The sequence below is a fragment of the Podarcis cretensis genome, assembly GCF_951804945.1.
Source record: "Podarcis cretensis genome assembly, chromosome: 14".
NCBI classification, from domain to species: domain Eukaryota; kingdom Metazoa; phylum Chordata; class Lepidosauria; order Squamata; family Lacertidae; genus Podarcis; species Podarcis cretensis.
In genome coordinates, this window is record NC_137183.1 from 17,897,109 (window position 1) to 17,924,869 (window position 27,761).

Below are 27,761 nucleotides of genomic sequence, written 5' to 3' on the forward strand. Positions count from 1 at the left end.
TTGCTGCTTTACAATATATTGCCTGTAAAGCTTTATCTGTGCCATTGGTGTGGTTTTCTGATTGATCGAGAAGGTCTGTGCCATCTGTTAATTTTTTCTTTCATTAAAATACTTCCACTTACAGCAATAAAGCCTTGGAAGACCCGTGGAATTAATTAGCTTTGACCACGGCATTGATTATTCATGAGTTAACAAAAATCTGGCTCGAAAGAAATTGACTGTGCATGAGCAACTAGCGACTAGAGAAGGTGGCCTCCTGAGATTGACTAATGGGCTGAACCATCATAGGCACGGCAATGTTATTGCTTTCTCAATACCATGGAGCAAAAGGGTCAAATGAGAAATTTTGCCCAAAGCGCAGTTCAGCATGAAATAGAGAGTTACTCCATGAGCAAAAGGTCTGAGGAATTTTAAAAGAAATACATGTTATCAAATGTCAGAGAACCTTCTCCTCTGGGCCAGGTTTGAGGGGGACACTGGGAGTCCCCCCATCATTGTAGTCATATGTTTGTTTGTATTTTGTTTTGCCAAAAAGTGTGCCCAAAGTGGCTTGCAATATATGATAAGAAGACAAAAGTTTTTGTTGTTGTTGTTGTTAATACCCCGCTCATCTGGCTGGGTTTCCCCAGCCACTCTGGGCAGCTCCTAGCAGAATAATATGAATAAGAATAAGAATAATGTGATAAAACATTGAACATTAAAAACTAATAGAGAAGATTTGGTTGTGGCTGGGGAAACCCAGCCAGATGGGTGGGGTATAAATACTACTACTACAACAACAACAATAACAAATTGTTGTTGTTGTTGTTGTTGTTGTTGTTGTTGTTGTTGTTGTTGTTATATTTTTATTTTTATTAAACCACTATGGGAATTGTAGTTCTGTGAGAGGAATTGGGGGGGGGGGTCTCCTAACAACTCTCCAAGCCCTTAACAAACTATACTTCCTTGGGGAAAATCGTGACTGTTTGAGGTGGTATGATACTGCTTTGAATGTACAGTGCAGATGAGACCTAAATGTTGAGAATGATCCCTTATGTGGGCAGAGTATATAAAGCTGTTTCTAATATGTCTGTGTTTTTCCTAGCTGTGGCGAAAATTTATTCGGCTTGCATATAACTTTGTGGTCATCTTTATTCCCTGGGAAATGAGAATCAAGAAAATAGAAAGTAAGTATGGAGGGAGGCTAATTAACTAAGATGTTGCCTGTCATGGGAAAGTGCTGGGAATAAGGCTTTCTCTTGGGCTTATTGAAAATATTATATAATATTATATTATAGATATATGATAGACATAGATACTGTAGATAGATGATAGATAATAGATGCTTCCAACATTTGTCATATTGAGCCAATTAAAAAAATTTAAATCAACATTCCCTTATTCTTGAGCTGAGGTTCTAAAGCACACTTCCGTCAGAGTAACACTGCAATCTTGCATGTTTCTACTTGGAAGAAGGGATGGAAGAATCTGCCAACTTCAGTCTGTCATTTTTCCTCCCAATCTAAAGTTTGTTGTTGTTTAGTCATTTAGTCATGTCCGACTCTTCTTGACCCCATGGACCAGAGCACGCCAGGCACTCCTGTCTTCCACTGCCTCCTTTTTCCATGGAGTTTTCTTGGCAGGGATACTGGAGTGTCTTGCCGGTTCTGAATCAGTTTGTGATTATCAGTGCTATTTTGGTGGGAAAAGAGGTGCCGGAACTCACCACGAATGCCTTCCATGTTCTTTTAGCATGGCAATTGCACCCATCTGAGAGGTTCTGGGTTCTGGTGAGTTCTGGCTGCGGAAAACCCCCTGATGATGATGATGATGATGATGATGATGATTAAAATGTGGTGTGAAAATTCACCAGCATTTTTCTGTGAATTTCTCCTAATGCCTGGGAGAGGGAAATCTCTGTGGTAGCCTCTTAAGTTGCCAAACTCCCTCCCCACAGAAGGGACCTTTGTTATGCAGCTACCGTCAAATGCTGAAGACCCAGGCTTTTGACACTTCAGATGTATGTTTTTAGGGCCCACGTTATTTCTGTGGGGGCAAGTTGTTAGAAACTCTTTTTAATATTGTGTTTTAATTGTTGTAACCCATCCTGGGACCATGGGGGTGAAGGGAATAGAATAGAATAGAATAATAATGCTAATACTCCCCCCCCCCTTTTTTGTGGTTGAAGGTCACTTTGGCTCTGGAGTCGCCTCTTACTTTATTTTTTTGAGATGGCTATTTGGAATCAATATTGTTCTCACCATCATGACAGGAACATTTGTTGTTTTACCAGAGGTAAGCAATGCTCGTTGTATGGTATTTCTTGGTGGGATGTGTGGAGAGTTATTTATTTATTCATTCAGAAGTTTATTACGTATTGCCAGTATTTTTTTAAAAAAATCTCTAAGCGGTATACAAAAACACAACATCATACCAAAAAAAAAACCAATGAAAAACAGAGATACAACATTTTTTAAAAAACAAACAAAACCAAAACATCAGCAAAATTGCACTATAAAAACAGGAATTCGCTAATAGGAGTCCAGTCTTATGTGTTAGGTACACTACTGTCTGCCTGCTGTGGTGTGGTGTGGGAGATTTGGCATGGTATGTGCCTATTTATTTATTTATTTATTTATTTATTTATTTATAAATTAAAGCATGTATATACTGGCTTTTGGCCCTCAAAAGAGCCCCCCCCCAGGTGGTTTACATCTTGATATAATTTAAAAACTGAGAGCCAGTGTGGTGTAGTGGTTAAGAGCGGTAGTCTCGTAATCTGGGGAACCGGGTTCGCTTCCCCGCTCCTCCACATGCAGCTGCTGGGTGACCTTGGGCCAGTCACACTTCTCTGAAGTCTCTCAGCCCCACTCACCTCACAGAGTGTTTGTTGTGGGGGAGGAAGGGAAAGGAGAATGTTAGCCGCTTTGAGACCCCTGAAGGGGAGTGAAAGGCGGGATATCAAATCCAAACTCCTCTTCTTCTTCTTCAATCAACACCTAGGTTCATATGCAAAGAGGCAGTCCTTGAGGTACTGTGTCCTGAGCTGTTTTCACATACCCTCCAACATTTCTCCAATGAAAATAAGGACGTTCCTATTCCATAATAATAATAATAATAATAATAATAATAATAATAAATAATTTTATTATTTATGCCCAGCCCATTTGACTGGGTTGCCCCAGCTAATCTGGGCGGCTTCTAACATATATAAAAACATAATAAAACATTAAGCATAAAAAACCTTCCCTTTACAGAACTGCCTTCTGAAGTCTTCTAAAAGTTAGTTCCTTGGCTCGGGGGGTTGCATAACTGCGCACCGTCCAACATTTATCTGATGAAAATAGGGACATCCTAAGGAAAACCAGGACATTCTGGGGTCAAATGTCAAGGTTTCAGGGAATTACAATCCCTCCCCCGGTGGCAGTCAAAAAGCAGATAAGCAAAAAGAGTTCTTAACCACGTAATTTATTCAGTATTCACAGAGAGAGACACAAAGGAACACCGTCTCTATTAAGTAATGGCGTTGCTCCAAGTCAAGTCCCACCCCCTCAGTCCCTCCTATTCTACATCACCCCTGCGCCGGCTGATTTGTGCTTTCTGCCTCTGAGCTTTCTGTTCTACTACTCTCAATGCATGCCCGGTTCTGGGAGAAGGGAGTCAGGAAGGCTTTCTGGAGACACTGAGTCTGTCAGCTGTCTCTCTCCTGGTGCATCTTCTTCCTGCTGCTCTCTCAATATTTCCCAGGTTCTCCCCTCTGCAGCCTCTGAACTATGCCCTTCTGCAGACCACTGTTCTAAATCTATACTGTTCTCCTCTTCTTGGAAGGTGCAGAGGGGGTGGTGTAGGCTCCCACCATTCTTTCTCAGTCCAGCCCCTGACATTAAATCAAAAACTGGGACGGCTTTTGTAAATCCGGGACTTTCTCTGGAAAATAGGGACACCCGGAGGGTCTGTTTATTTTATTACTATTTTTTTCACAGTGATATTTATTATTTTCCATACATAAACATAACAGAAGAAAAAGTTAACAATAATAAAGGAAAAAGAATGAAACAGGAAAAAGAAAAAGAAAAAAGAATATAAAACATAAAATACAACAAATCACCGCATAAACTGAAAAACTTAATTAATTAAATAAAATCCATCTTCATAAACATATTATTTGACTTCCTCAAATCTCTTCCATCTGAGTTTCTTAGTAATGATATATAGCAGTTTCCAATATCATTATTTCATAAAACCATATCACAGTCATAATCATATTTCCTAACTTTTCTTATTGTACATTTTCGTATTTATTTATTTAATCCCAATTTAATCCTAGGCCTAATTGATTATTTCAAGTGATTACATAACTTTAATATTACAATATTTATTCAAATAGTCTTTGAATTTCTCCCAGTCTTCTTGGTGTTCCTCTTCTTTCTGGTCGTGGATTCTCCCGGTGAGATCAGCCGGCTCCATAAACTCCATCATCCTCATTCCAGAGGACCTGTTTAAAGCTTTGCTTTGTTATTACAGATCCTGGCTGGAGAGCCCTTTGGAAGCACTCCCAGCAAGAGCATCCCTGCCGGGCAAGAAGAATCTGCACAAGATCTCGATACGATCTGGTCTTTGGGGGCAAGGCGAAAAATTATATTATCATATCAGCAATTGATTGGGCCTTTTTTCTTTGGATGGACTGGGTGGCTACCCTACTAGATGCTGATTTATTTCATTGGTGTTTCCACAGGGCTACCTCCAGTACTCGGTTTTATTCTACGGCTACTACGGACAGGCGAGGAAGATTGGGACAGCAGGCTACCGGCTGCCCCTCGCTTACTTCCTCGTCGGAATGGCCGTCTTTGCTTACAGCTTCATCATCCTCTTAAAGAAGTAATGCAGCTCCTTTGCTTAAGGCAGGAGTCACCAACCTTTGGGGCTTGGGGCAGACATTTTTGATTTTTGAGAAAGCGCTGCGGTCACAAAATGGTTGCTACGGGGCATGTGGGAGAGGACGGGCAAGTAGGGGCTGGGCATCAGGTTCAGCCAATGCCTGAATCCCAAATCCAGAGATGGGCCAATTCAGGGTGGGATCCAGGCTTTGTCCAAGTCAGGTCACGGTTGCCCCGAGTTGGGCCACCCAAAGTGAGCCAGAGTTGTAAGGGGGTAGGGAGTTGGGCAGGAAAACAGAGGGAGGCAGCCTCTGCGGAAAAAAAAGCATGGGTTTGTTTGCAAGCAGGTTTTTCAAACAGCACCACACTGCAGGGGAACACACATGCTCAGTCTAACTGAGCAGGATCGATCCCTTTGTTCGTAACCTCCCCCCCCCCCCAAAAAAAAAAAATCCACTGGACTAAAGTTATCCAACTGGAATTGCTCCCCCTGCCATGCTTACTTTACTCCATTTGCAAGCAAACAAACTGGCTAGGATTGAAAAATGTGTAAATAAGCAAAGGCATAAATAAGCAAAGATGTTTGGGTGGTGTTTTTATTGAACCATACCTGTATCCCTGTGGTTCCACGAATCCCCATGATAGGGTGAGCTCCCGTTGCTCGGTCTCAGCTCCTGCCAACCTAGCAGTTCGAAAGCACGTCAAAGTGCAAGTAGATAAATAGGTACTGCTCCGGCAGGAAGGTAAACGGCGTTTCCGTGTGCTGCTCTGGTTTGCCAGAAGCGGCTTAGTCATGCCGGCCACATGACCCGGAAGCTGTACGCCGGCTCCCTTAGCCAATAAAGCGAGATGAGCGCCACAACCCTAGTCGGTCACGACTGGACCTGATGGTCAGGGGTCCCTTTATCTTTACCTGTATCCCTACTGGTGCTAAAAAACAGTGTTTAGGAGCAGGACTAGTTAGAAGAGAGATTCCATGGTAGGGAATACCCATTTCAGCATGAACAGTCGTCTCACAGGAGGAATCCTCTATTTATTTGAAGAACTGCCTGGTCCAAGTCTGGTTTCGAGATGAATCAGAATAGAATGAGGAACAGGGGGAGGAGCCATAAAGTTTCTCACCTGCAGGTAATATGTGGGCAGCAGACTGAACTGGCTCCCACACAGCCTAGCCACAGTCTTCCCTATAGTGGCAAAATGCCTGGCATTTCCTTTTAAATTATAGTGATAATTTCTTAATTTGCAGCTACACATATAAATTTGCATGTGCAAATTTTGTGTAAACCCATTCCCTCTTTTGCCATCTTGGTTACCCTGTGCTGGACAGGTGTGCTGATTTATTGGGGGTAAGTCACATAAGCATTTTTGCAAGCCATTTCCCATAGCATTTGCAATGAGGAGCATGATGTGCAGGATGAACCCTTGTTGAAGGCCATATTACACATGGTGTTTGCTGTGCAGTTTTCCCTTTCTAGTTGACTTTAAAAAAAAACAACAACCCTGATCGTGTGTGGTAGTGGGGTGGTTTGAGATTGACAAAGAGATTGTGAGCAGGCATGGGAGCAGGGGCGTAGGAAGGGGAACGGACTGCCCCAGGTTCCATCATGGAGGGGTGTGACAAATTATCACGGAACAATTACTGCCCTACTAGGGCGGTTCATAAAAAACTTTTTTTGAAAATGCCTGCTCCAAAGGTCTTATCTTACCACACTGGGTATTATATAGCTATATATGAAATTCCATGCATATCAGTTAATATCTTGACCCTCCTCCATGAAAATAGCTGTTTACTTGGCCTTTTTCCTATGTCGTGAAGGCTGAAATTTCAATTCAGTGGAGCACTTACTGTTCCCAACCCTAACCTTGCAGAAAGTCATCTAATTAGACTTTAATTTGATTTTGACATGTTTTTAGGAGGTAATCTAATTATTGTTTGATTTTATACCAATGTTATGCATCTGATGTTAGCCGCCCTGAGCCCAACTTCGGCCGGGGAGGGTGGGATATAAATAAAAGTTGTTTCTTCTTCTTCTTCTTCTTCTTCTTCTTATTCCTTTGTAAGAAAATAGGAAATAACGTAAAACCATTTTTGCAGGCAAATAATAATAATCATCGTCATCAATGGGGGGAGGGGGTGACAAGAAATTTTCTGCACCGGGTACTACCAGACCTTCCTACGCCTCTGCATGGGAGATCTTTAACTCTTTTGCCTCCAGAATACTTGTACCTGCAATGGGAGGATTCGTATTAACATTATTAACGTTTAGCCATTTGCAATTGTGGCGTTACTATCATTCAGTGCCTGTTCAAACACTGTGCTTTGGAGTGGAGTCAGTTCGCACATTCAACAGAGGAATTTGGTGACTGGGGATCAGATGCATGTATGAACCAGCCTTTGAGCAACTCACATTTATGCGATGTCTCCGCTGCTCTTATCCAGGATGGCTAAAAATTCAAGAATGAGCCTAGCAAGTGCTTCTGATGAAAATTACACGTTTTGTTGGCGTGTCTTCTGTGCCTGGGATTATCTCATTGGCAACCCTGAGGCTGCAGAGAGCAAATCAGCTGCCATAGTTAACAGCATCAGGGTAAGCAACTGGTCTCTGTAGCCGGAAGGAGATGCCTGCCTGTGATTGTTGTGCATGAGGCAAATGTGTTACGGAGCGAATGCAAAAAGAAAAGAAAAATGCAATGCATTAATGCTCCAAAGGTGCAATTCTTGTTAGGGTTTGAAAGTAACACTGTTTGGTGGTAATTGTTTGTAGATGCATCTCTGCAAACAGCAGACAGAACCTCGAAGGGATCTGTGGAAAAAACCAAAGATTCTATTTTTCCCCAAGGAAATAGATGACTTTAGAAGAATTAAGAGCTCTTTTTTTAATGGGTTGCTAGCTACAGGGCATTGTGACCTGCCAATAAATGATAAAGCCTTGCATTTCTAAAGAGAGAATAATAATCATCTAGTAGAATCTAACTGGACATGGAAATAGCAGCACATGGTCACTCCTAAAACCTATTATAAGAATTCAAATGGTCTGCCTCTCTTTTCTGACTGGGGGTAGTAAAAACAACAAAAAGGGGTTGTGGCGCCTGAAAAGCTTGACTTGCACCCTAACAGTTCTCTAACACCTTAGAGCAGGCATAGGCAAACTCGGCCCTCCAGATGTTTTGGGACTACAATTCCCATCATCCCTGACCACTGGTCCTGTTAGCTAGGGATCATGGGAGTTGTAGCCCCAAAACATCTGGAGGGCTGTGTTTGCCTATGCCTGCCTTAGAGAGGGACAGGAGAGTCCAAAAGGGGGCTGACTCAACACTGCAATCCTATGCATGTCTACTCAGAAGCAAGTCCCACGAAGCTCACCACATGCCATAGGAGCCAACTCTTAGGGGCCAAGGTCCCTTTGCCCCCCAATAAAATATTTGAGGGGGCTGCCCCCCAAAGTTGATGGGCATTGCCATTCAAATGGTAAGCGTGCACTGCATCATGTGATCAATTATGTGGGGTGGGGCTTACGTGCCCCGCCCCCAATATTTTATTCAGGTTGGCATCCCTGCTACATGCTATTATTTTTGTGTTTCACAGGAAGCCATACTAGAAGAACAGGAAAAGAAGAAAAGCACAAACATGTATGTATATGTATCATTTCCCAGCCTGTGTTCCACAATTGCAAAAGTGGAATTGTCTTCCTCCTGTCCTTTTGAAACAATATGAAAATGACTTGCTGAAAAAATATCCATACTTTGTCCTACCCTCGTGTAAAGGGCCGTGACCATAAGCTTAAGGATCATCGCCAACATCCTTGTTCTCCTCTCACTCGCCGGAAGCATTTACATCATTTACTTCGTAGTGGATCGATCCCAGAAATTAGAGCGCACGAAAAAGGAGCTAACACTCTGGGAAAAGAATGAGGTAATAAAAGCACATCCTCTTTGTCTCCGTCTGCAGTATGGGGGCGATTACTGTAGATTGACCTTTGTTACTGGGCTATCCACACTTAAATACAGGTTTTTTAAAACACATTTTCTCTCAAAATACACATTTTTAAACCTTATTTTGAATACGGGTTTTGAGCCAAGAACTGGGAGCAGCCACAGTTTATGTAGAAGTGTGGAATCCAATAGAGAGCAGCAGTTTGAGCTGAACATTAATCTGAGATGTGTGGATCAAGTTATTCTGCATCCCGTTTAGCAAATGGTGGAATTCCACAAAGAACCCTGGCAAAATTGATGTACAAACTGCGAGACAAGGACAACTGTGACTTTAAAGAAGAATGGGAACTTTTTACAATTTATTTAAAAAAACAAATGAATTGGACTCCTTGGCAGGTTTTGAATAAACATACTCAAATTTATTGATTGTTGACATAATAGACAGATAATTTAAAGATTTTTACAATATGCAGAGAACAACATGTGTTGAAAAATCAGAGAGAGGAGCTGAGGGAAGTCTTGGGGGGGAGGGAGGGAAGGTTCTTCTTGGGAAGGGGGGAAGGGAAAAATTAGGGGGGGGAGGAAGATGATATGTTTTAATAATTTGTTATGTTGAAATCCTTAATAAAAACTATTTTTTTAAAAAAGAATTCCACAGGGACCCCTGCTAAAAATCACACGTGTCCCTCTTCTTTCCAGGTAAGTGTTGTTGTCTCCCTCATCACAATGCTCGCTCCTTCTGCCTTCGAATTGGTTGCTGCACTAGAGATGTACCACCCTCGAACAACCCTACGCTTTCAGCTTGCCAGGTATGGGAAGGAGGGCTGGACTAATTGTATACAGTGATACCTCATGTTACATTTGCTTCATGTTACGTTCTTTCAGGTTACATCCCACAGCGACCCGGAAGTACTGGAAAGGGTTACTTCCGGGTTTCACCGCTCGCGCATGCGCAGAAGCGCTAAATCGCGCTTCATGCATGCGCAGAAGTGCTAAATCGCGCTTCATGCATGCGCACAAGCGCCAAATCGCACTGCGCACCTGCGCAGATACGGCACTTCAGGTTGCACTCTTTTCATGTTGTGAATGGGCCTCCAGAACGGATCCCGTTCGCAACCAGAGGTACCACTGTACAGTGGTACCTTGGGTTACATACACTTCAGGTTATAGACGCTTCAGGTTACAGACTCCGCTAACCCAGAAATAGTACCTTGGGTTAAGAACTTTGCTTCAGGATGAGAACAGAAATCGCGTGGCGGCAGAGGCAGGCCCCATTAGCTAAAGTGGTGCTTCAGGTTAAGAACAGTTTCAGGTTAAGAACAGACCTCCAGAACGAATTAAGTTCTTAACCCGAGGTGCCACTGTATCATATTTTTGTCTGTATGGTAGGGCTGTGTATCACCAGCTAAACATCGCGATATAGTGACACATCACAATGCTGAAAAGGAAGGAGCATCAAGCCCCCTGGCCCCAAAAGATGCCAGGGTGAAACCGCTGCTGCTCCCTCTGTCGCACATGGAGGGAGGAGCAAGGAGCACTGGTGCCGGCCCTGTGAGGCGCTGGGCTGAAATTGCCACTGCTCCCTCCGCCACCAGCTCCTGGTACAGGGAGGAAGGAGAAGAAAGGAAAGGCGCTGAGTGGCAGGCAAGCCCGACCCACGATATACTACCGGGTAAAGACGCCATCGCGATCTGGTCCTCAAACTGGTCCTGGTTGATGTATCAATACATTGCCCAGGCTTACTGTATGGTACACTGGGGAGGCAGTGGTTGGGTGGCAGAACATCTATTTTGCACGCAGAAGGTACCAGGGATTAATCCCTGGTATCTCCAGGTAAGGCTGGAAATATCTCATGTCTGATATCCTGGGAAGCCACTGCCACTCAGTGTACAGTGGTACCTCGGGTTACATACGCTTCAGGTTACATACGCTTCAGGTTACAGACTCCGCTAACCCAGAAATAGTACCTCGTGTTAAGAACTTTGCTTCAGGATGAGAACAGAAATCGTGCTCCAGCGGCGCGGCAGCAGCGGGAGGCCCCATTAGCTAAAGTGGTGCTTCAGGTTAAGAACAGTTTCAGGTTAAGAACAGACCTCCGGAACAAATTAAGTACTTAACCCGAGGTACCACTGTATAGGCAAGAAGAAGCTGGAACAGATCAAAGTGTCTAACTCAGTATAATTCAGTTTCCTATATAGCACTGTGAACTGATGGTAGCTTTCTGCACTTGACATTTCTGTTTCTGTTTTGACAGAGTTCTTGTCTTATATCTGGGAAATCTATACAGTTTGATCATTGCACTTCTGGACAAAGTGGACAGCATGAGCATCGCTGTAAGTTGCAAATCTCGACCATCTTTGGGATGTAAGCTCTATGCTTTTTATTTATGTTTTTGGCCTTTAATGTTCCATCTGTTTTTCTGAGGAACTCAAGGTGGATAACAAGTCAAAATGCAAAAACAATATTTCAAAAGTATTAAGAGGGTCCAAATGCATAAAGAAGAGATCGACAGACAGGACAGCTTACTCTATGGCATTAACCCCTTCATGCATTAATTAGACTTAAGCATGCTGGCTCCCTCGGCCTATAGAGCAAGATGAGCGCCGCAACCCCAGAGTCGTCCGCGGCTGGACCTATCGGTCAGGGGTCCCTTTACCTTTTATGCCGGCTATATGAGGCTGGTTATCTCACACTTTGTTGCTCTCCTCTGAACGGCTCCCAGCTGGTAAGATGCTGTGCCCACTGATTTACCTTATAGGGCTGTTATAAGGGCTGGAAGAGAACCTGTCACCCTCCAAATGTGGTGTACTCCATATTCCCATTGTCCCTGACCATTGGCTGTTGACTGATGAGATTGGGAGAGTTGGCCACAGGTTCCCTAGCTCTGTCCTAAAAGATCTAGATCTCCAAAGTGGCTGGAACCAGGATATTTTAAGCACCACCTTCTTAAAGCTTAAGTTTATGAGTTTGACTTTTGCTCCATGATTTCAGGAATCTGAAGTTCACAACAACGGAAGCACCACAGTGATTGCCACAACCACCTCAGCTACTAAACTTACTAGAGAAGACAACTTTTCAACAATCATTCCCAGTATACACATTATGAGGACCAGCACCTTTCTTCTGGTTGACAACCACACTCAAAGCTATGCTCTACCCATCAGCAGGGTGACCAACAAGACAACATCTTATGAATCCAACACTCAAAGCCACCAAGATCAATGCTGGGAGACCTATGTTGGTCAAGTAGGTTTGACCTTTATGTGAGATTAGACAGGCAGGTACCCATGACAAGGTCTCTGCCGTGATGGCAGCAGGATTGATGAATGGTTCCACTGTGGAGATCTGTTGAGCCCTTTTATATGTCAGCTTTTGGATCGGTGATGGGGATTCTGTTTCCCTCAAAATGTTGCTGGGCCAATTGTATTCACTGGATTGATTTCCATTCCAAACATGGGACAGACAAACAAACTTCCTTAGGCAATTTCTACTCCCGTGTCTGCATTTGTTGGTATTCTCTGACATTCCTACCCATGACTAAAGCGTGTGTGACATCAACACAGAATAGAAATAGTTTGATCCATCTATCCCTGTTCCTGGCAGCAATGGAAGTGACAGAAGAGCATTCCTTGCCTTGGAATGTGACATTTTTGCATCCTTCCTGTTTCAGGAAATGTTGAAGCTGTCGATTATTGACATGCTCTTCACCGTGGCGAGCATCCTGTTGATTGACTTCTTCCGTGGGCTTTTTGTCCGATACTTAAGTGACTGTTGGTGCTGGGATTTGGAAAGCAAATTTGTGAGTATATCTTTCCTATTAGTAAAGAAGAAGGGGAGGTAAAAACGGGGGGCACATTACACAGACATGGAGGTAGCTGCTGACTACTACACCCCTATATTGCATCGCCCAGCCCTTTTGCTGTAACACAATGGCGGGGGATCTGTGGACCCTGCAGATGTTGTTGGACCATTAGTTACTCTGGTGGAGCTGATGTGAGTTGCAATCCAACAACATCTGGAGGGCCACAGTCTCCCTACCACTACTGATGATTATATCTGTGATTGTTATAACACCTCCAGTCAATAGATGGTGCTGTTCCACGTCCTTTAAAGGTAAAGGTAAAGGTACCCCTGCCCGTACGGGCCAGTCTTGACAGACTCTGGGGTTGTGCGCCCATCTCACTTAAGAGGCCAGGGGCCAGCGCTGTCCGGAGACACTTCCGGGTCACGTGGCCAGCGTGACATCGCTGCTCTGGCGAGCCAGAGCCGCACACAGAAACGCCGTTTACCTTCCCGCTGGTAAGCGGTCCCTATTTATCTACTTGCACCCGGAGGTGCTTTCGAACTGCTAGGTTGGCAGGCGCTGGGACCGAGCAGCGGGAGCGCACCCCGCCGCAGGGATTCGAACCGCCGACCTTTCAATCGGCAAGTCCTAGGCGCTGAGGCTTTAACCCACAGCGCCACCTGCGTCCCAACATCCACGTCCTTTAGTGCCCAGCTAAGGTTCTATACTTTGTCCATCTTGTTGTTCTTTCTTTGGGTGTCCCTAAATTGGGCAGATCTAAACCGGGGGCCAAAGCACTGTTGTTTTAACTTGCTAATTGGTTATAAAGTCTGCTCTTCTAAGTGAGTGTTAACAATAATTTCATTTAGCCACCATGCAACATTCCCCATCTTTACAGAACCTGGTGTTCCAGCGAGATCTGCTCTCTTTAGGGCAAAGAATTATATTGACAACAGGCTGTGGGGTATTATTACATTAAGAGTGCCAAAGATGAATATTTACTCTGAAAAAAGAGTGGCTTTCTAGTCCTGTACTTTTGTTTACTTTGCAGCCAGAATATGGAGAATTCAAAATAGCAGAAAATGTCCTGCATTTGGTCTACAATCAAGGGATGATTTGGTAAGTGAGAACACATATGGAATTTTGTGGGAGTTGTGGGGGGTTTTTTAAGTTGTAATTGCAATTGATTTTATTTTAATTTTGTTCAATATTTGCATTCTGACAATAATACTGAGCTCAAAGTGGCTCAGAATGGCATTAAAAATTAAACAAAGATTGCAGTCACTATTAATCATATCAAAAGCGGAACAGCACATAAAGAAGGCAGAAAACAAACAAATTCACCAAACAGTTAACACATTTCAATACAATCTCATAGTGATTCAAAATAACTTTATATGCGATAGATCTAGATTGTATGTGAACTACACAGGAAAAAACAAGTAGTCTGTCTCCACTGATTCTGGAATAAAATGTCATGTGTACATGGCTTGAGAGAGCTTGCAACTACTCCACCTGTTCTGAGATGGCTGATAGCAAGCTTGTTTACCTGTATCTTCCCTCTCCGCTGGGCCTTCCTTTCCCCAAATTCATCACTGCTTGTTTTCTCTCCTAGGATGGGAGCCTTCTTTTCGCCCTGCCTCCCAGCGTTCAACGTTCTCAAGCTGATAGGGCTCATGTACCTGCGGAGCTGGGCTGTGCTAACTTGCAATGTCCCCCATCAGCAAGTCTTCAGAGCATCAAGGTAGGTTAGTCAGTGAATAAGTAAGATAGCTATAGGGTTGTATCCAATGCTACTCCTATTCAGTGTAGACCCACTAAACTTGATGTGCACACAATCAACTTAGGTCCACTAATTTTGATTGGTCTCCTCTAAGTAGGACTTTGTTGGCTTCACACCAGTCTAGGGAGGAGGAAAACAGTAACTTCTGCTTGTATATATTAAACGAATGGATGTGTCTTGCTTTTATTTTATTTTATTTTTAAAAAATAACAACTGCTGGGGGCTGGAGCTGGTGGAAACACATGTCCGGGAAGCTGATTTTCAATCGCTCACCTTTAATTAGTTTGTTTATTTATGTAACAAAACATATAGACTGCTTAATTAAGCAGTTTATATGAAATAGTATAAAATATTTATAACAAAACACTGTTCAATAAACTTTTTTTTAAGTAGACATTTTAAAACCATCAAAATATAGATAAGATCAACAGTGGCCTCTTCACTGTGAATATTCCCTCTTTCCTAAAGGACATTAGTGGGTCTGGCCTGATGCCAGAAACACAGCTGGGGAGGCTGTGCGTGTGATTTTTACAGGGACCAAGGAGCTGGGGGTGAGGGGAGAGAGCTAACCTCCCTCTCGGTGTACTGCAGTCTCAATTCTCATTGCCAGTAGCAACATTAGGTGCAGACTTCGTGGTCCGGGGCAGCTTGGGGTGGGGGTGGCAGCAACGCAAATAAGGCCAGCCAGTGAGGGGCAGCTAATGGGGTGGGTGTGTCATGCCTGCCTCTCAGATGCCAAAGGGTGAAAATGAAGCAAAGCGGCATGGGCATTCCATGGTAGTGGAGGGGCGAGAGGGGAAGAGGGACAAATGGCCTCGGTCCAGTACACCTGAAGGAGCGTCTCCACCCCCATCGTTCAGCCCAGACACTGAGGTCCAGCCCCGAGGGCCTTCTGACGGTTCCCTCCCTGCGAGAAGTGAGGTTACAGGGAACCAGGCAGAGGGCCTTCTCGGTAGTGGCACCCACCCTGTGGAATGCCCTCCCATCAGATGTCAAGGAAATAAGCAGTTATCCTATCTTTAAAAGACATCTGAAGGCAGCCCTGTTAAGGGCAGCTTTTAATGACTGATGTTTTAATGTATTTTGACGCAGGTGGCGCTGTGGGTTAAAGCCTCAGCGCCTAGGACTTGCCGATCGAAAGGTCGGCGGTTCGAATCCCTGCGGCGGGGTGCGCTCCCGCTGCTCGGTCCCAGCGCCTGCCAACCTAGCAGTTCGAAAGCACCTCCGGGTGCAAGTAGATAAATAGGGACCACTTACCAGCGGGAAGGTAAACGGCGTTTCCGTGTGCGGCTCTGGCTCACCAGAGCAGCGATGTCATGCTGGCCACGTGACCCGGAAGTGTCTCCGGACAGCGCTGGCCCCTGGCCTCCTAAGTGAGATGGGCGCACAACCCCAGAGTCTGTCAAGACTGGCCCGTACGGGCAGGGGTACCTTTACCTTTACCTTTAATCTTTTGTTGGAAGCCGCCAAGAGTGACTGGGGAAACCCAGCCAGATGAACGGGGCACAAATAAATTATTATTATTATTATTATTATTATTATTATTATTATTATTATTATTACCATCAATGGCACAGGGGATCCCGAGTGGGTGCTTCAATCCTCATCCCGGGTCATTCCCCTGCATGTAATTGCTACCTTGGCAGGATGCCTCAAAGACAAGCATCCATTTAATATATCCTTCAGTTTCCTCTGGAAGCAGAGTTTTGCAGGGCACTCTAGATCCCAAGAACATTCCAAATGTCTTAAAGGAAGGTGTGTGTTTATTGGAACCAATGGTGCCACGAGGGGTGGGGACCTGTGGCAGCCCTCCAGAGGGTCTGGGACCCCCATCAATGGTTGAAGGAAGCTGGAGCCCAATGGCATCTGGAGGTTCACAAGTTTTCCCCCTCCCAGCTCTCATAGATTGCAAAGCAGCTTCTTCGCCTCCAGGTCATCAATTCGAAGCCAGCAAAGGGGAGAGAAAGGCTATAGCTTGATGGCACTTTGTTAATTGAATTGTTCCAAGTTCATTTTCTAAGTGACTGTACTGGACTGGGATCACATGGGACCTCAGCGAGAGATGGAGCCGTCGGCCAAAGATTGGAGCTGGGCAGCTCAGGGTGAATGCCAAAAGCCAAGCTGGACCAAGAAGTATAGAATAGGTCAGAGGGATGACAACTGGTCAGTGAGGGCAGACCAAAGGCACAGATAACAACTGGGCAGTGAGGGCAGCAGTAGGGACCAAGCAACGGGAGCTCACCCCATCACAGGGATCCAAACCACCAACCTTCTGATCAGCAAGCCCTAGGCTCTGTGGTTTAACCCACAGTGCCACCCACGTCCCTCTAGACCTTGGTTATATCCCCCAAATAACCAAAACAGGAACTTCTGAGGTGGGGCAATGCCATATATCTTCCTTCCTAGCTATGGGATACAGTGGAAGGAAGACTTTGGGGTCAAGAATTCAAGTTTGATGGGTAAGATGCCCAGGGAGAAGGAAAATCCTGCTCAAGGGGGGATTCCCCTAGCAAAATAATTTGCTGTGAATGAGTTAGGGTGTTGCTAGAAACCTTTATGCAGAAGAACTGGGTATTAACTATTTCTTTCCTTGTAGATCTAATAACTTCTACCTGGCTATGCTGCTCTTCATGCTGTTTTTGTGTATGCTTCCAACCATATTTGCTATTGCCCGCTACAAGCCATCCCTCACCTGTGGGCCGTTTAGGTGAGTTGATGCTAGTGAGGCTTTATTTGGGGTTTGTTGTGTTGTGTGAGAATCCTACAGTGAGACAATCATTTAGACATCATCTAGCCCATGCACATTTGCTCAGCACAGGAATCTGACGTAGTTCGGAAAGACAAAACTCAGATATGCTCGTCTCCATCCTTTTCTCCCAGTCCTTTCCCCACTTCCCCAACAAACGCAGGCCTAGACGCCCACACAAGATTTCCAGTTATGGCTGTGAAGATTACTGGGTGGCCTAGGGCTAGTCACTGCTTCTCAGCCTACCCTACCGAACAGGGTTGTTGCGGGGATTAAATGTGGAAGGGCAGAACCATGTACAATGGTACCTCGGGTTACAGATGCTTCAGGTTACAGATGCTTCAGGTTACAGACTCCGCTAACCCAGAAATAGTACCTTGGGTTAAGAACTTTGCTTCAGAATGAGAATAGAAATCGTGTGGCGGTGGCGTGGTGGCAGTGGGAGGTCCCATTAGCTAAAGTAGTACCTCAGGTTAAGAACAGTTTCAGGTTAAGAACGGACCTGTAGAATGAATTACAGTGGTGCCTCGCAAGACGAAAAGAATCCGTTCCACGATTCTCTTCGTCTAGCGGTTTTTTCGTCTTGCGAAGCAAGCCCATTGACAGCTTAGCGGATTAGCGCTATTAGCGGTCTAGCGGCTTTTAGCGATCAGCTGAGAAGCGGCTTATCAGCGGATCAGCTGATAAGCGGCTTAGCGGCTTAGGAAAAGGGCGAAAAAAGCAGAAAAAAACCGCGGGAACTCGCAAGACATTTTCGTCTTGCGAAGCAACCCCATAGGGAAATTCGTTTTGCGAAGCGCCTCCAAAACAGAAAACCCTTTCGTCTAGCGGGTTTTCCGTCTTGCGAGGCGTTCGTCTTGCGGGGCACCACTGTAAGTTCTTAACCCGAGGTACCACTGTACATCACTTCGAGCTCCTTGGAGAAAAAGGTGGGATAAGAATGCAATCAATAATATGGCTGTTACCAGAAGACAACTATGAAGTGTCTTAAGATGCTGGGGATTATTATTATTTTTCTCCTGAGAGAGCAACTGAATGTTTTTCACCCTAGCGGACAAGAAAAAATATATGACATTGTGTCCGAAACCATTCAAGCTGACTTTCCTGTCTGGTTCCACAAGATGATGATTTATGTGAGCAGCCCTGTAGTTGTCCTCCCGGCTTTATTGCTTCTCTTGTAAGTCTATAAACCTCTTTATCGATTTCACTGCCAACATTACAGCTGCTGTTGACCTACATGTTCAGAACATCCTTTGACCCTTCTGCGGACTGTATCATTTTAGAATGATGACTGACACCACGGTGGAATATGCTCTCCCATGACAAAAAATCTCCCCAGGCATAGAAAAAGTAGCATATAAACACTTTAGACCTGAAGCTTTCTTTCTGACATGCTGTCTTTCCAGATTTTATTTTTATTTTTAATGGGGAGGAGTTTCCAGGCTTCCTATTTATAAACACACACACACAAACATGCACACAACATGTCTGGATTTGGGTCTACATCCCACTGAGCTCAGTAGGACAAGTGAGCTCTGACTTATTTTCATTCTGCTAATTTCAATGGGGTTTTTAGCGTGACAAGCTGTTTCTGGTTTGAGGCCATACATGTGTGCATGTATGTTGTCCTCAGGTGTCTGGGAGGTTCACGGGGTAACACATACAATAAGGCCACCCTGTCCACTTCAGCTGAACACTTCAATTGAAGGTGGCTTGGAAAGGAAACTGTACACAAAGTTCTCCAGTGAAATGAATGGGAAGAATGAATCGTGTGCATCATAGTTCACACAGGGGTCTGGATCAGGAGTTTAATGTGTATTTAAGTCTTAGTGAAGACTAGTCTTAGTCTTACTGGGACGCAGGTGGCGCTGTGGGTTAAAGCCTCAGCGCCTAGGGCTTGCCGATCGAAAGGTCGGCGGTTCGAATCCCTGCGGCGGGGTGCGCTCCCGCTGCTCGGTCCCAGCGCCTGCCAACCTAGCAGTTCGAAAGCACCTCCGGGTGCAAGTAGATAAATAGGGACCGCTTACCAGCGGGAAGGTAAACGGCGTTTCCGTGTGCGACTCTGGCTCGCCAGAGCAGCGATGTCACGCTGGCCACGTGACCCGGAAGTGTCTCCGGACAGCGCTGGCCCCTGGCCTCTTAAGTGAGATGGGCACACAACCCCAGAGTCTGTCAAGACTGGCCCGTACGGGCAGGGGTACCTTTACCTTTACCTAAGTCTTAGTGATAAGATAATGGAAGATTGTGCATTTTGGATTGGAGTATATGGTATTCTTCTAACCTGCTCTTAGGTAAGTGGTCTCCCATTTCAGTGTATTGATCAGCTTATTGATCAGGTCCACACCTGCTTAGTTTCAGCAACTCTGCAAGGTTAGACGTTTACACAACATTCACTGATCTTCATGGAAATGAATGGTTTGCAGTTATAATCCAATTCCTGTCCCCGCACCAGAGCAATGTGGTTCAGTGATGACCCTGTGTTTCTCTCTTCCAGCATGCTAATTTATTATCTGCAGAGTATTGCTAGGTCGCTAAAATTCACTAACAATCAACTGAGGATGCAGATCCAGAATGTAAGCACTGATATCTTTTAATTTTTAAAAGCTCTTATTTCACATGTTTAGTGGCATTTCATAAAGGACTTAGCACCAAAATATTGGGTGGGCGAGGACTGGAAGAGGAACTGTAATATTTATTGTGCATTAGCAATTTGCACTGGGTGCTTCTGTTACTGACAGATCCTGTTAAGTCATCCCCAGTGTTTTGTGTGCATTCCAGGAAAGAACTGAAGACAAGAAAAAAGTGGTCCAAATGGCAGCAGGTGAGAAGAAATGCTAAATCCACAAACAGGAACCTAAGAAACACTTAGCTGTATTTGAATGAATGCTCTTTGGGAGCAAAGACCATCTATTACAGCAACTACTTCCACCAAAACCATTAGGAAATCATGTCACATCTATGTCAGTGGGAGACTTAGCATCAATATTGTTAGGTGCAAAATTTTCCATTGCTTTATTCTTCCGCTGAAAAATTTGTTTCATGAGCTCGTGACTAACAATGAATGGATGGCAACTGCAAATACAATATTAGACGGGCTTGACAGTTTCAATGTTTTTAGCTTTGTTTGCTAAATTAGAGCATGCTGGGGAGCTTCCGACATATATAAAAGCATAATAAAACATTAAACAACTTCCCTATACAGGGCTACCTTCAGATGTCTTCTAAAGATTATATAGTTAGTTAGTTAGTTAGTTAGTTATCTCCTTGGCTCAGGGCTCCAACATTGTTTCAATAAAAATAGGAACGTCCTAAGGAAAAGCAGGGGGGCGCGGGTGGCGCTGTGGGTTAAACCACTGAGCCTAGGGCTTGCTGATCCGAGGGTTGGCGGTTCGAATCCCCGCAACGGGGTGAGCTCCCATTGCTTGGTCCCTGCTCCTGCCAACCTAGAAGTTCTAAAGCACCGCTCTGGTGGGAAGGTAAACGGCGTTTCCGTGCGCTGCTCTGGTTCGCCAGAAGTGGCTTTGTTATGCTGGCCACATGACCCAGAGGCTGTACACAGGCTCCCTCGGCCAATATGGTGAGATGAGCACCGCAACCCCAGAGTCAGTCACGACTGGACCTAATGGTCAGGGGTCCCTTTACCTTTAAGGAAAAGCAGGACATTCTGGGACGAAACCAGAAACTGGGACAGCTTCTGTAAATCTGCAACTGTCCCTGGAAAATAGGGACACTTGGAGGGTCTGCAGTTGTGAAAACAAATGTCCTAGTTGATGAATAAAGAGGCTATAACCGTGTTCTTGATTTAATCCGCATCTTTAGCCAGAATACAGACTACAGAAGGAAACGACATAAGGCCGGAGCAGGAGAGTGACATCATCAGCCAGGAGTCCTCAGTCCGGTGCTCGACGCCGAGGAAGAACGGCAGTGTGGTGAACTTTGAGTCGCCCAAAGGCAGGAGAATACAAACCATCTCCCAGTCCATAGCACAGCCTGAAGTAGCCAAGCCAGTCAGCCCACCGCCGGCAAATGCGCCTCCTGCGGCCCCAGTGCCTATAGCGGCTCCCTTACCCATAGCATCCCCAGTGCCCATAGCTCCGACACCCGTCACTCCAACGCCATCGCTGCCCAGTGTACCGAAGCCGAGAGCAGAACCAATTGCCAACAGGTAAAACCCTCCTCTTGAGCTTTGGAAGTAAATGGAGGCCCACAAGAAGCAGCTTCAGTTGTTTTGTTCATGTTACGCTATTGCAGACCATAAGAAGAGCCCTGCTGGGCAACCAGGTAGTCCAGCATCGTGTTCTCACAGTGGCCACCAAATGCCTGTGGGAGACCAACATGGATGCAACATCATTCTTCCCACTAGTGAATCTCAAAAACTGAAACCCAGAGGCAAGCTGCCTGTGGCAGAGGAGGTGGATTAATAATAATAATAATAATAATAATAATAATAATAATAATAATAATTTATTATTTATACCCTGCCCATCTGGCCGGGTTTCCCCCAGCCACTCTGGGCGGCTTCCAAAAAAATATTAAAATACCGTAATACATCAAACATTAAAAGCTTCCCTAAACAGGGCTGCCTTCAGATGTCTTTTAAAAGTCTGGTAGTTGTTGTTTTTCTTTGCCATTTGGTGGGAGGGCATTCCACAGGGCGGGTGCCACTACCGAGAAGGCCCTCTGCCTGGTTCCCTGTAGCTTTGCTTCTCGCAATGAGGGAACTGCCAGAAGGCCCTCGGTGCTGGACCTCAGTGTCCGGGTAGAACGATGGGGGTGGAGATGCTCCTTCAAATATACTGGACCGAGGCTGTTTAGCACCAACACTTTGAATTGTGCTCAGAAACGTACTGGGAGCCAATGTAGGTCTTTTAAGACCGGTGTTATGTGGTCTTGGCGGTCACTCCCAGTCACCAGTCTAGCTGCTGCATTCTGGATTAGTTGTAGTTTCTGGGTCACCTTCAAAGGTAGCCCCACATAGAGCGCATTGCAGTAGTCCAAGCGGGAGATAACCAACAGAGATAGGAAGAATTATTTGAAGCTCGCCTTGGATTGTTTTGGAGGCTTAACTTGCAAACCAAACAACAATGAGAAGACCTAAGTCTTTTTCCTCTCTAAACCAATATGAGGCCTATTCCTCAGAGTATGAGGAGCCAGCTAGAACTGGCCTAGTTGCTGAGATTGGAAACCAAACCATGAGATTGCATGCCAAGGCACCCAAGCCCCAAAGTTCCCAGGAGAACAATAAATCACACTGGCACGGAATATTTGGTTTATGGGTTCAAATAGGCCACAGCTTTATTGGTTACAGATGTGAGCGGTTTGGCGGTGAAGCCAGGCTATATCTTGACTCCTGCCCATCTGCAGGGAGTCCACAGAAGGGTAAACCACTGATAGGGGGGTGACTTATAATTACGTCAGATAGTGGCACCCCGTGGGGTCCCCATGGGAGCTGTGACATGGCCCTAGCCCATGCCCAGGCTTCGGACAGCATTCACACCCCAGATCCTCTTAGCAGGATATCCTTACTGAGGAGCAGGCGAAAGCAACAACCTCCCCTCCAACCCAATGCCTAACCTCACAAAAGTTGTGATGATTGCTACTAGGTAAGAGAAAACCCTCAAAGCTGGTAGCATTTGGCAATGTCTCTTTCAGGAAGGTAGTTGGCCATTACTGACGATCTTGCGGAAGGACACCCATTTGATAACAAACTGGTGTAGACTAAGGACGAGAACTAACATGAGAACAGGCCTTCTCTGATGTGGCCCCCCATCTGTGGAATGCTCTCCCCAGGGAAATTCGCCGGGCGCCTTCATTATACACCTTTAGGCGCCAGGCAAAAACGTTCCTTTTTAACCAGGCCTTTGGTTGATCTGTTTGACATCCTATGCCCTTTTAAAATGTGGTTGGGAGGGGGGGGCGTTATTGGGTTGTTGTTTTTATTTTGATTATATATTTTGTGGTTTTATATTTTGATTTTGTTCTGTGAACCAGGCAGTATATAAATTCAATAAATAATAATAATCCACACTTCCGCTTGTGCCATGCATAGAAAGCATGGTTCTGAGCAGTTATCGCTCATTTCCTTTTTTTAATATATATATAATTTTTTATTAGTTTTTTTAACATATCATTTTCAACAGTAATTAAACATGCTTTTACATCTTATTCAAATTCTTGACTTCCGTCAATCCTGTCTGACAGGAGTTATCGCTCATTTCCAAGGGAAAATCCGTTTTTTAGATAGACCAGAACAAATGGCAATCCAGGCAAAACCCAAATAGTTGGCCCCAATTGAGCGCTAAAGAGCTGTTTCCCCCAGGGAGGAAAGCAGGAGGAGAAGTGGAAGTGTGGATAAGCCCTAAATTAATCTGCCTTCTCTCACACACACTTTCTCTCTTTCTCTGTAGATACCCAAGTGCTGCCCATGGCAGTGCAAGTGACCTCTGCAAAGCCAAGGCTTTCACCCCTGTGAAGTACAAGAAGCGCCTAGAAGATGTTCACTCAGAACCTCTGTTCAGGAAGAGCCTCCGACAAGCCAACCCCGAGGCTCGCGGCGCTGGGGGCACCCCTGCTTTTGTGGGCCGCAGGTCTCACACAGCCAGGTACTTCCTTGTCAACGAGCATGAACCCCGGAAAAAGCTCCTCCGCTCCACCACGCGGCTGCCGAGGAATTTCCGAATGGACGAGTCGGGGGACATCGTGGAGCTGTATCCGAGAAACCTCCGGAGGTACATGGTTCGGACGCCACACAGGGCCTACTCCCCTCATTTCAGCGAAGAGGAGGAAGAAGAGGAGTTGAGGAGAGCTCTGGCCAATAGATCCCACCGCCCACGGTCGCTCTCCGATCTCCGAGCAGCCCCCCGCTTCTACATTGGGGAGTGTGCTGACAGCCAGATCCTTAGTAGCAAGGCGCTGGCGAAGATGCACTACAAATCTTGGGAGGATGGCTTTGGGCTCACGTTTGGCAGGCCCCCTCACGCCCACCGGAAGATTCACCTGAAGAACATTGAACTGGACCCGCGCTACCCGGAGCAACACCCGAAGCCGAAATCCAAACACAAGCCCGAGCCATCCCCGACGGAGTCTGACTCCATCTCTGTCGAGTCGAGCAGTGACCAGCCAACTAGCAGCAATGACCAATACATCCAAGTTATCCACAGCAAAGACAAGTACCTGAAACCTGGAGCAACGTTAACCAGGAAGAAATCCAAGACTGGTGCCGACTTGAACATGGCCGAGGCTAATGAACTGATATGCTCAAATGTTTAGTGGGGAAGGACGAGGCTGCTGCATTCAAGAGCAGAGGTTCCTAAACTTATTTGGCCTACAACCTTTCAGAAAAGAAAATGCAGTGGTACCTCGGTTTTCAAAATTAATCCATTCCGGAAGACCGTTCGACTTCTGAAACGTTCGAAAACCGAGGCACAAAGGGCGGTCTCCCAATTCAATAGAGAAAATTGTGAAAAACAACAGATACATACAGCGGAAGCCGTTCGACTTCTGAGGTGCATTAGAAAACGAAAGCATTTACTTCCAAGTTTTTGGCTTTCAAAAACCAAAACGTTCGGCAACGGAGACGTCCGAAAACTGAGGTACCACTGTACTCTGTGTCTCCCCCCTGCAGGAAAGGTTTTTCAAAACTGGACAAAGGGTAGGGTAGGCCACGGGATTAAAAATCCAAGGGGTGGACCAGAGTCTGATCTGCCCCAGGGGTGGTGCCGCAGCCCACCTGCCATTGGCCAAATAGGCAGGCAAGCTGAGATCCACTTTCCAGGCTTGGTGAACTACAGCTCCTATCAACCCAACTGGCCGTGCCGGTTGGGGCTGATAGCAGCTGGGGTCCAGCCATACCTAGAGTGCCACATGGTACACATCCCTGCTTTAAAAAAATTTTTGAAGCAAAGAGGCAATTGCATTGTGCTTGGAGCAGATACCAATCAGTTCTTATACTGAGCAGGATTCTCTATATTCAGTCATTCGTGGCTGAACTGTTACTGTGAAATGATATTGCAGCGGTAGAGAAAGGCATTTAAAAGCACTCAAAAGAAATGTACAGAAACCATTGTGTGAAGCTTATTCCACCCTCTCATGAATCTTGGTGTAGTATACTCACAAGTAAGCCACAATGCATTCAAAAGGACATATTACTAGGTTAAGTGTGTATAAGAACACATGAAGTATTGTATTCTGCATCATTGCCAGAAGGTGGCGCTGCTGAGTTGCTCTCTGTTATGCTTGGGTACCACCTATGGCTGGAGGATGGTACTACATCTTCCAGTTCAGCAGTTGCCACGTGACACAGGTAGCCCAATAGGGTTCCACCTGGCTGTATAAAATCACTCGGATTGGCTCCTCCTTGCTCCGAGTTTGTATGACAACCACTTTCAGATTGCAAACCTACTTAGCACCTCATTGCCTGTTCTGTCTCCAGATCAACAGTGCACTTTCTAACTCTGTACAATACAGTGCTCATCACTGGCATTAAATAAAATATTAAAAGCAGTAGTTGAACATAGTTGAAAACTCACGTCTGGTCAACTCCCTTCTTAACATCAGTGTTTAGTATCTGCTTTGCTTCAGTTTTGCACGGTGCCCGTTTCCAATATAATGACTAAGGCTGCAATATTATAAATCAGTTTAAAGTTTAATTGTTCTAAGAGGTGAGGACAAATCTCACTGACACAGCAAAATATATTGGGCTGACCCTAACACAGAGGAGGTGAGAGGCTGGACTCATATGTTTACACACAGTAGCAGCGAAACTGGTTCTTCCACATTTTATGGAAGGTGGAGGCAAAAACGGATTGCAAGATTGGTCTGTAAACCCTGCCTCCTTATTTTATTAGTGACGTACTCCACAAGGGTAACTTTATAGTGAAGCAAAAAGTCTGATGGCACCTTGGAAACTACAGTGGTACCTTGTTCTCAGACTTAATCTGTTCCGGAGGTCTCTTCCAAAACCAAAGCGTTCCAAAACCAAGGTGCGCTTTACCATAGAAAGTAATGCCAAACAGATTAATCTGTTCCAGACTTTTAAAAATAACCCATAAAAAAGCAATTTAACATGAATTTTACTATCTAACGAGACCATTGATCCATAAAATGAAAGCAATAAACAATGTACTGCAGTCACACAATCAATCAATCAGTAGCTGAACTGGGTCCCACACAGTCACAAAAAAAAGAGCTGTAAAAACAAAAATGCAAAATAAATAGCAAAAACAGACAGATGGAAGTGTGGCATTAAAAACGGAAGTGTAGCACTCAAAACGGAGTACATTCAGCTTCCAAACAAAGTTACTTCCGGGTTTGCAGTGTTTGGGTTCCAAGTCGTTTGAGTACCAAGGCATTTGAGAACCAAGATACCACTGTGCAAATTATTATAGTCCATCTTTCCTCCAAGGAGCTTAAGAACTCTGACCCTTCCCCATTTTGCATTCGCAATCTGCTTAAACCAAACCAAACCTTCAGTTCATCTGCCTCATTGGTCTTTGGCTAGAGACCAGGAGAATGCAGTACTGGGCCACAACCTTGTCTAAGCTGGGCCACCATGGCAGCACTACCAACATACAGATATATCATGGAAATGATGGTCCTTGAGTCTGAAAAGGCTGAAGATTAGTGATTAGATTGGTATTGTCAAGAGCAGGGTTTCCCAAACTTGGGTCTCCAGCTGCTTTTGGACTGCAACTCCCATCATGCCTAGCTAGCAGGACCCAGTGGTCAGGGATGATGGGAATTGTAGTCCCAAAGCAGCTGGAGACCCAGGTTTGGGAAACCCGGGTCTACAGCAACTGGCAGTGGCTCTTTGGGGTTTCAGACAGACGCCTTCCCCAGCCATATCTGCAGATGCCAGGAAGTGGGGAGGGCGAGGTTTCTTGCTATATGAGAAGACTGGCAATGAAAGAGAGAGGCGTGTTAAATAGGGCATAAGTGAAAACAAGGTCCAGTCGAAAGTGTAAAAGGTTCAACCGGAGTGGGCGTAACCCTCTCCCAGCTGGTAATGAGCTGGCAAAGCAAGATTTGTAGCAGGCACGAACAGAGGGCACATTTACTTTCTACAGTGAGCTAGCCACACCCAGTCTCTGTTGAGCCCAAATCCGATAGTGTCTAATTACACATGAATTCCAGCTCAACAGATTGCAACAGGCAATATATGCCACTGCGTGCTAGCAATGACCGCTCCCCACATCAAATGGGGGGTGCCTTTTGCATGGTCGTGTGCAGACCCCCAAATCCCAGTGCGCCCCTGGTAGTTCGGGCTGGCTTCATCCTCCCCAGGCTGGATAACTGGAGGTGTCCGCCTACCTTAGCCAATCGCCCAATCCCGCCTGGGGAAGCGTTGCCAGGGGATCGGCCAGGTAAGGGGAGGGACTGCCCTGCCCACACAACAGAAGGTGAATCTTACCTGCGAAGTGTCAGTTGGCTCCAGAGCTTCTCCCACCCTGCCCTCCCTCAGTTAAGTCTTCTTCTGCAGGTTAACCTCTTCTCCACAGGTATGCAGGCGCTGCTACGTCAGAGTCGCTGTTGAAGGGCCAGAAAGGAATTTTCCTGCTTCGGCAGGTTTTGCCTTTCCCGTAGCAAAACGTGACAACTTTGGCAGTTTCAGGCCTTGGGTGGAATCCTTTAGTCTATCTTCCCTAAATGGGGTGGTGGTGA

General features: G+C 45.4%; 1 protein-coding gene and 1 long non-coding RNA gene across 6 annotated transcripts in view; both read left to right on the top strand.

The window, feature by feature from the left end:
* LOC307203559 overlaps positions 1–25,617 on the top strand; it is a 60,770-nt gene extending 35,153 nt beyond the window's left edge. Inside the window, exon 2 of the long non-coding RNA XR_013833291.1 lies at positions 25,260–25,617. This is a non-coding gene — a long non-coding RNA (uncharacterized lncRNA). The remainder of the gene's footprint in view (positions 1–25,259) is intronic.
* Positions 1–25,617, top strand: part of TMC3 (transmembrane channel like 3) — a 56,620-nt gene extending 31,003 nt beyond the window's left edge. For all 5 annotated transcript variants that reach the window (XM_079954205.1, XM_079954207.1, XM_079954204.1 and 2 more), the window contains 19 exons: positions 1,085–1,166; positions 2,168–2,274; positions 4,504–4,602; positions 4,715–4,857; positions 7,297–7,444; positions 8,443–8,486; positions 8,622–8,769; positions 9,489–9,598; positions 11,044–11,122; positions 11,781–12,035; positions 12,460–12,588; positions 13,625–13,692; positions 14,189–14,317; positions 16,953–17,063; positions 18,154–18,279; positions 19,597–19,675; positions 19,881–19,923; positions 20,922–21,267; positions 23,510–25,617. In XM_079954205.1, coding sequence (XP_079810331.1) covers positions 1,085–1,166; positions 2,168–2,274; positions 4,504–4,602; positions 4,715–4,857; positions 7,297–7,444; positions 8,443–8,486; positions 8,622–8,769; positions 9,489–9,598; positions 11,044–11,122; positions 11,781–12,035; positions 12,460–12,588; positions 13,625–13,692; positions 14,189–14,317; positions 16,953–17,063; positions 18,154–18,279; positions 19,597–19,675; positions 19,881–19,923; positions 20,922–21,267; positions 23,510–24,371 — 3,108 coding nt within the window. In that variant the 3' untranslated portion in view covers positions 24,372–25,617. The remainder of the gene's footprint in view (positions 1–1,084; positions 1,167–2,167; positions 2,275–4,503; positions 4,603–4,714; positions 4,858–7,296; positions 7,445–8,442; positions 8,487–8,621; positions 8,770–9,488; positions 9,599–11,043; positions 11,123–11,780; positions 12,036–12,459; positions 12,589–13,624; positions 13,693–14,188; positions 14,318–16,952; positions 17,064–18,153; positions 18,280–19,596; positions 19,676–19,880; positions 19,924–20,921; positions 21,268–23,509) is intronic.
* Positions 25,618–27,761: the final 2,144 nt, after the last annotated feature.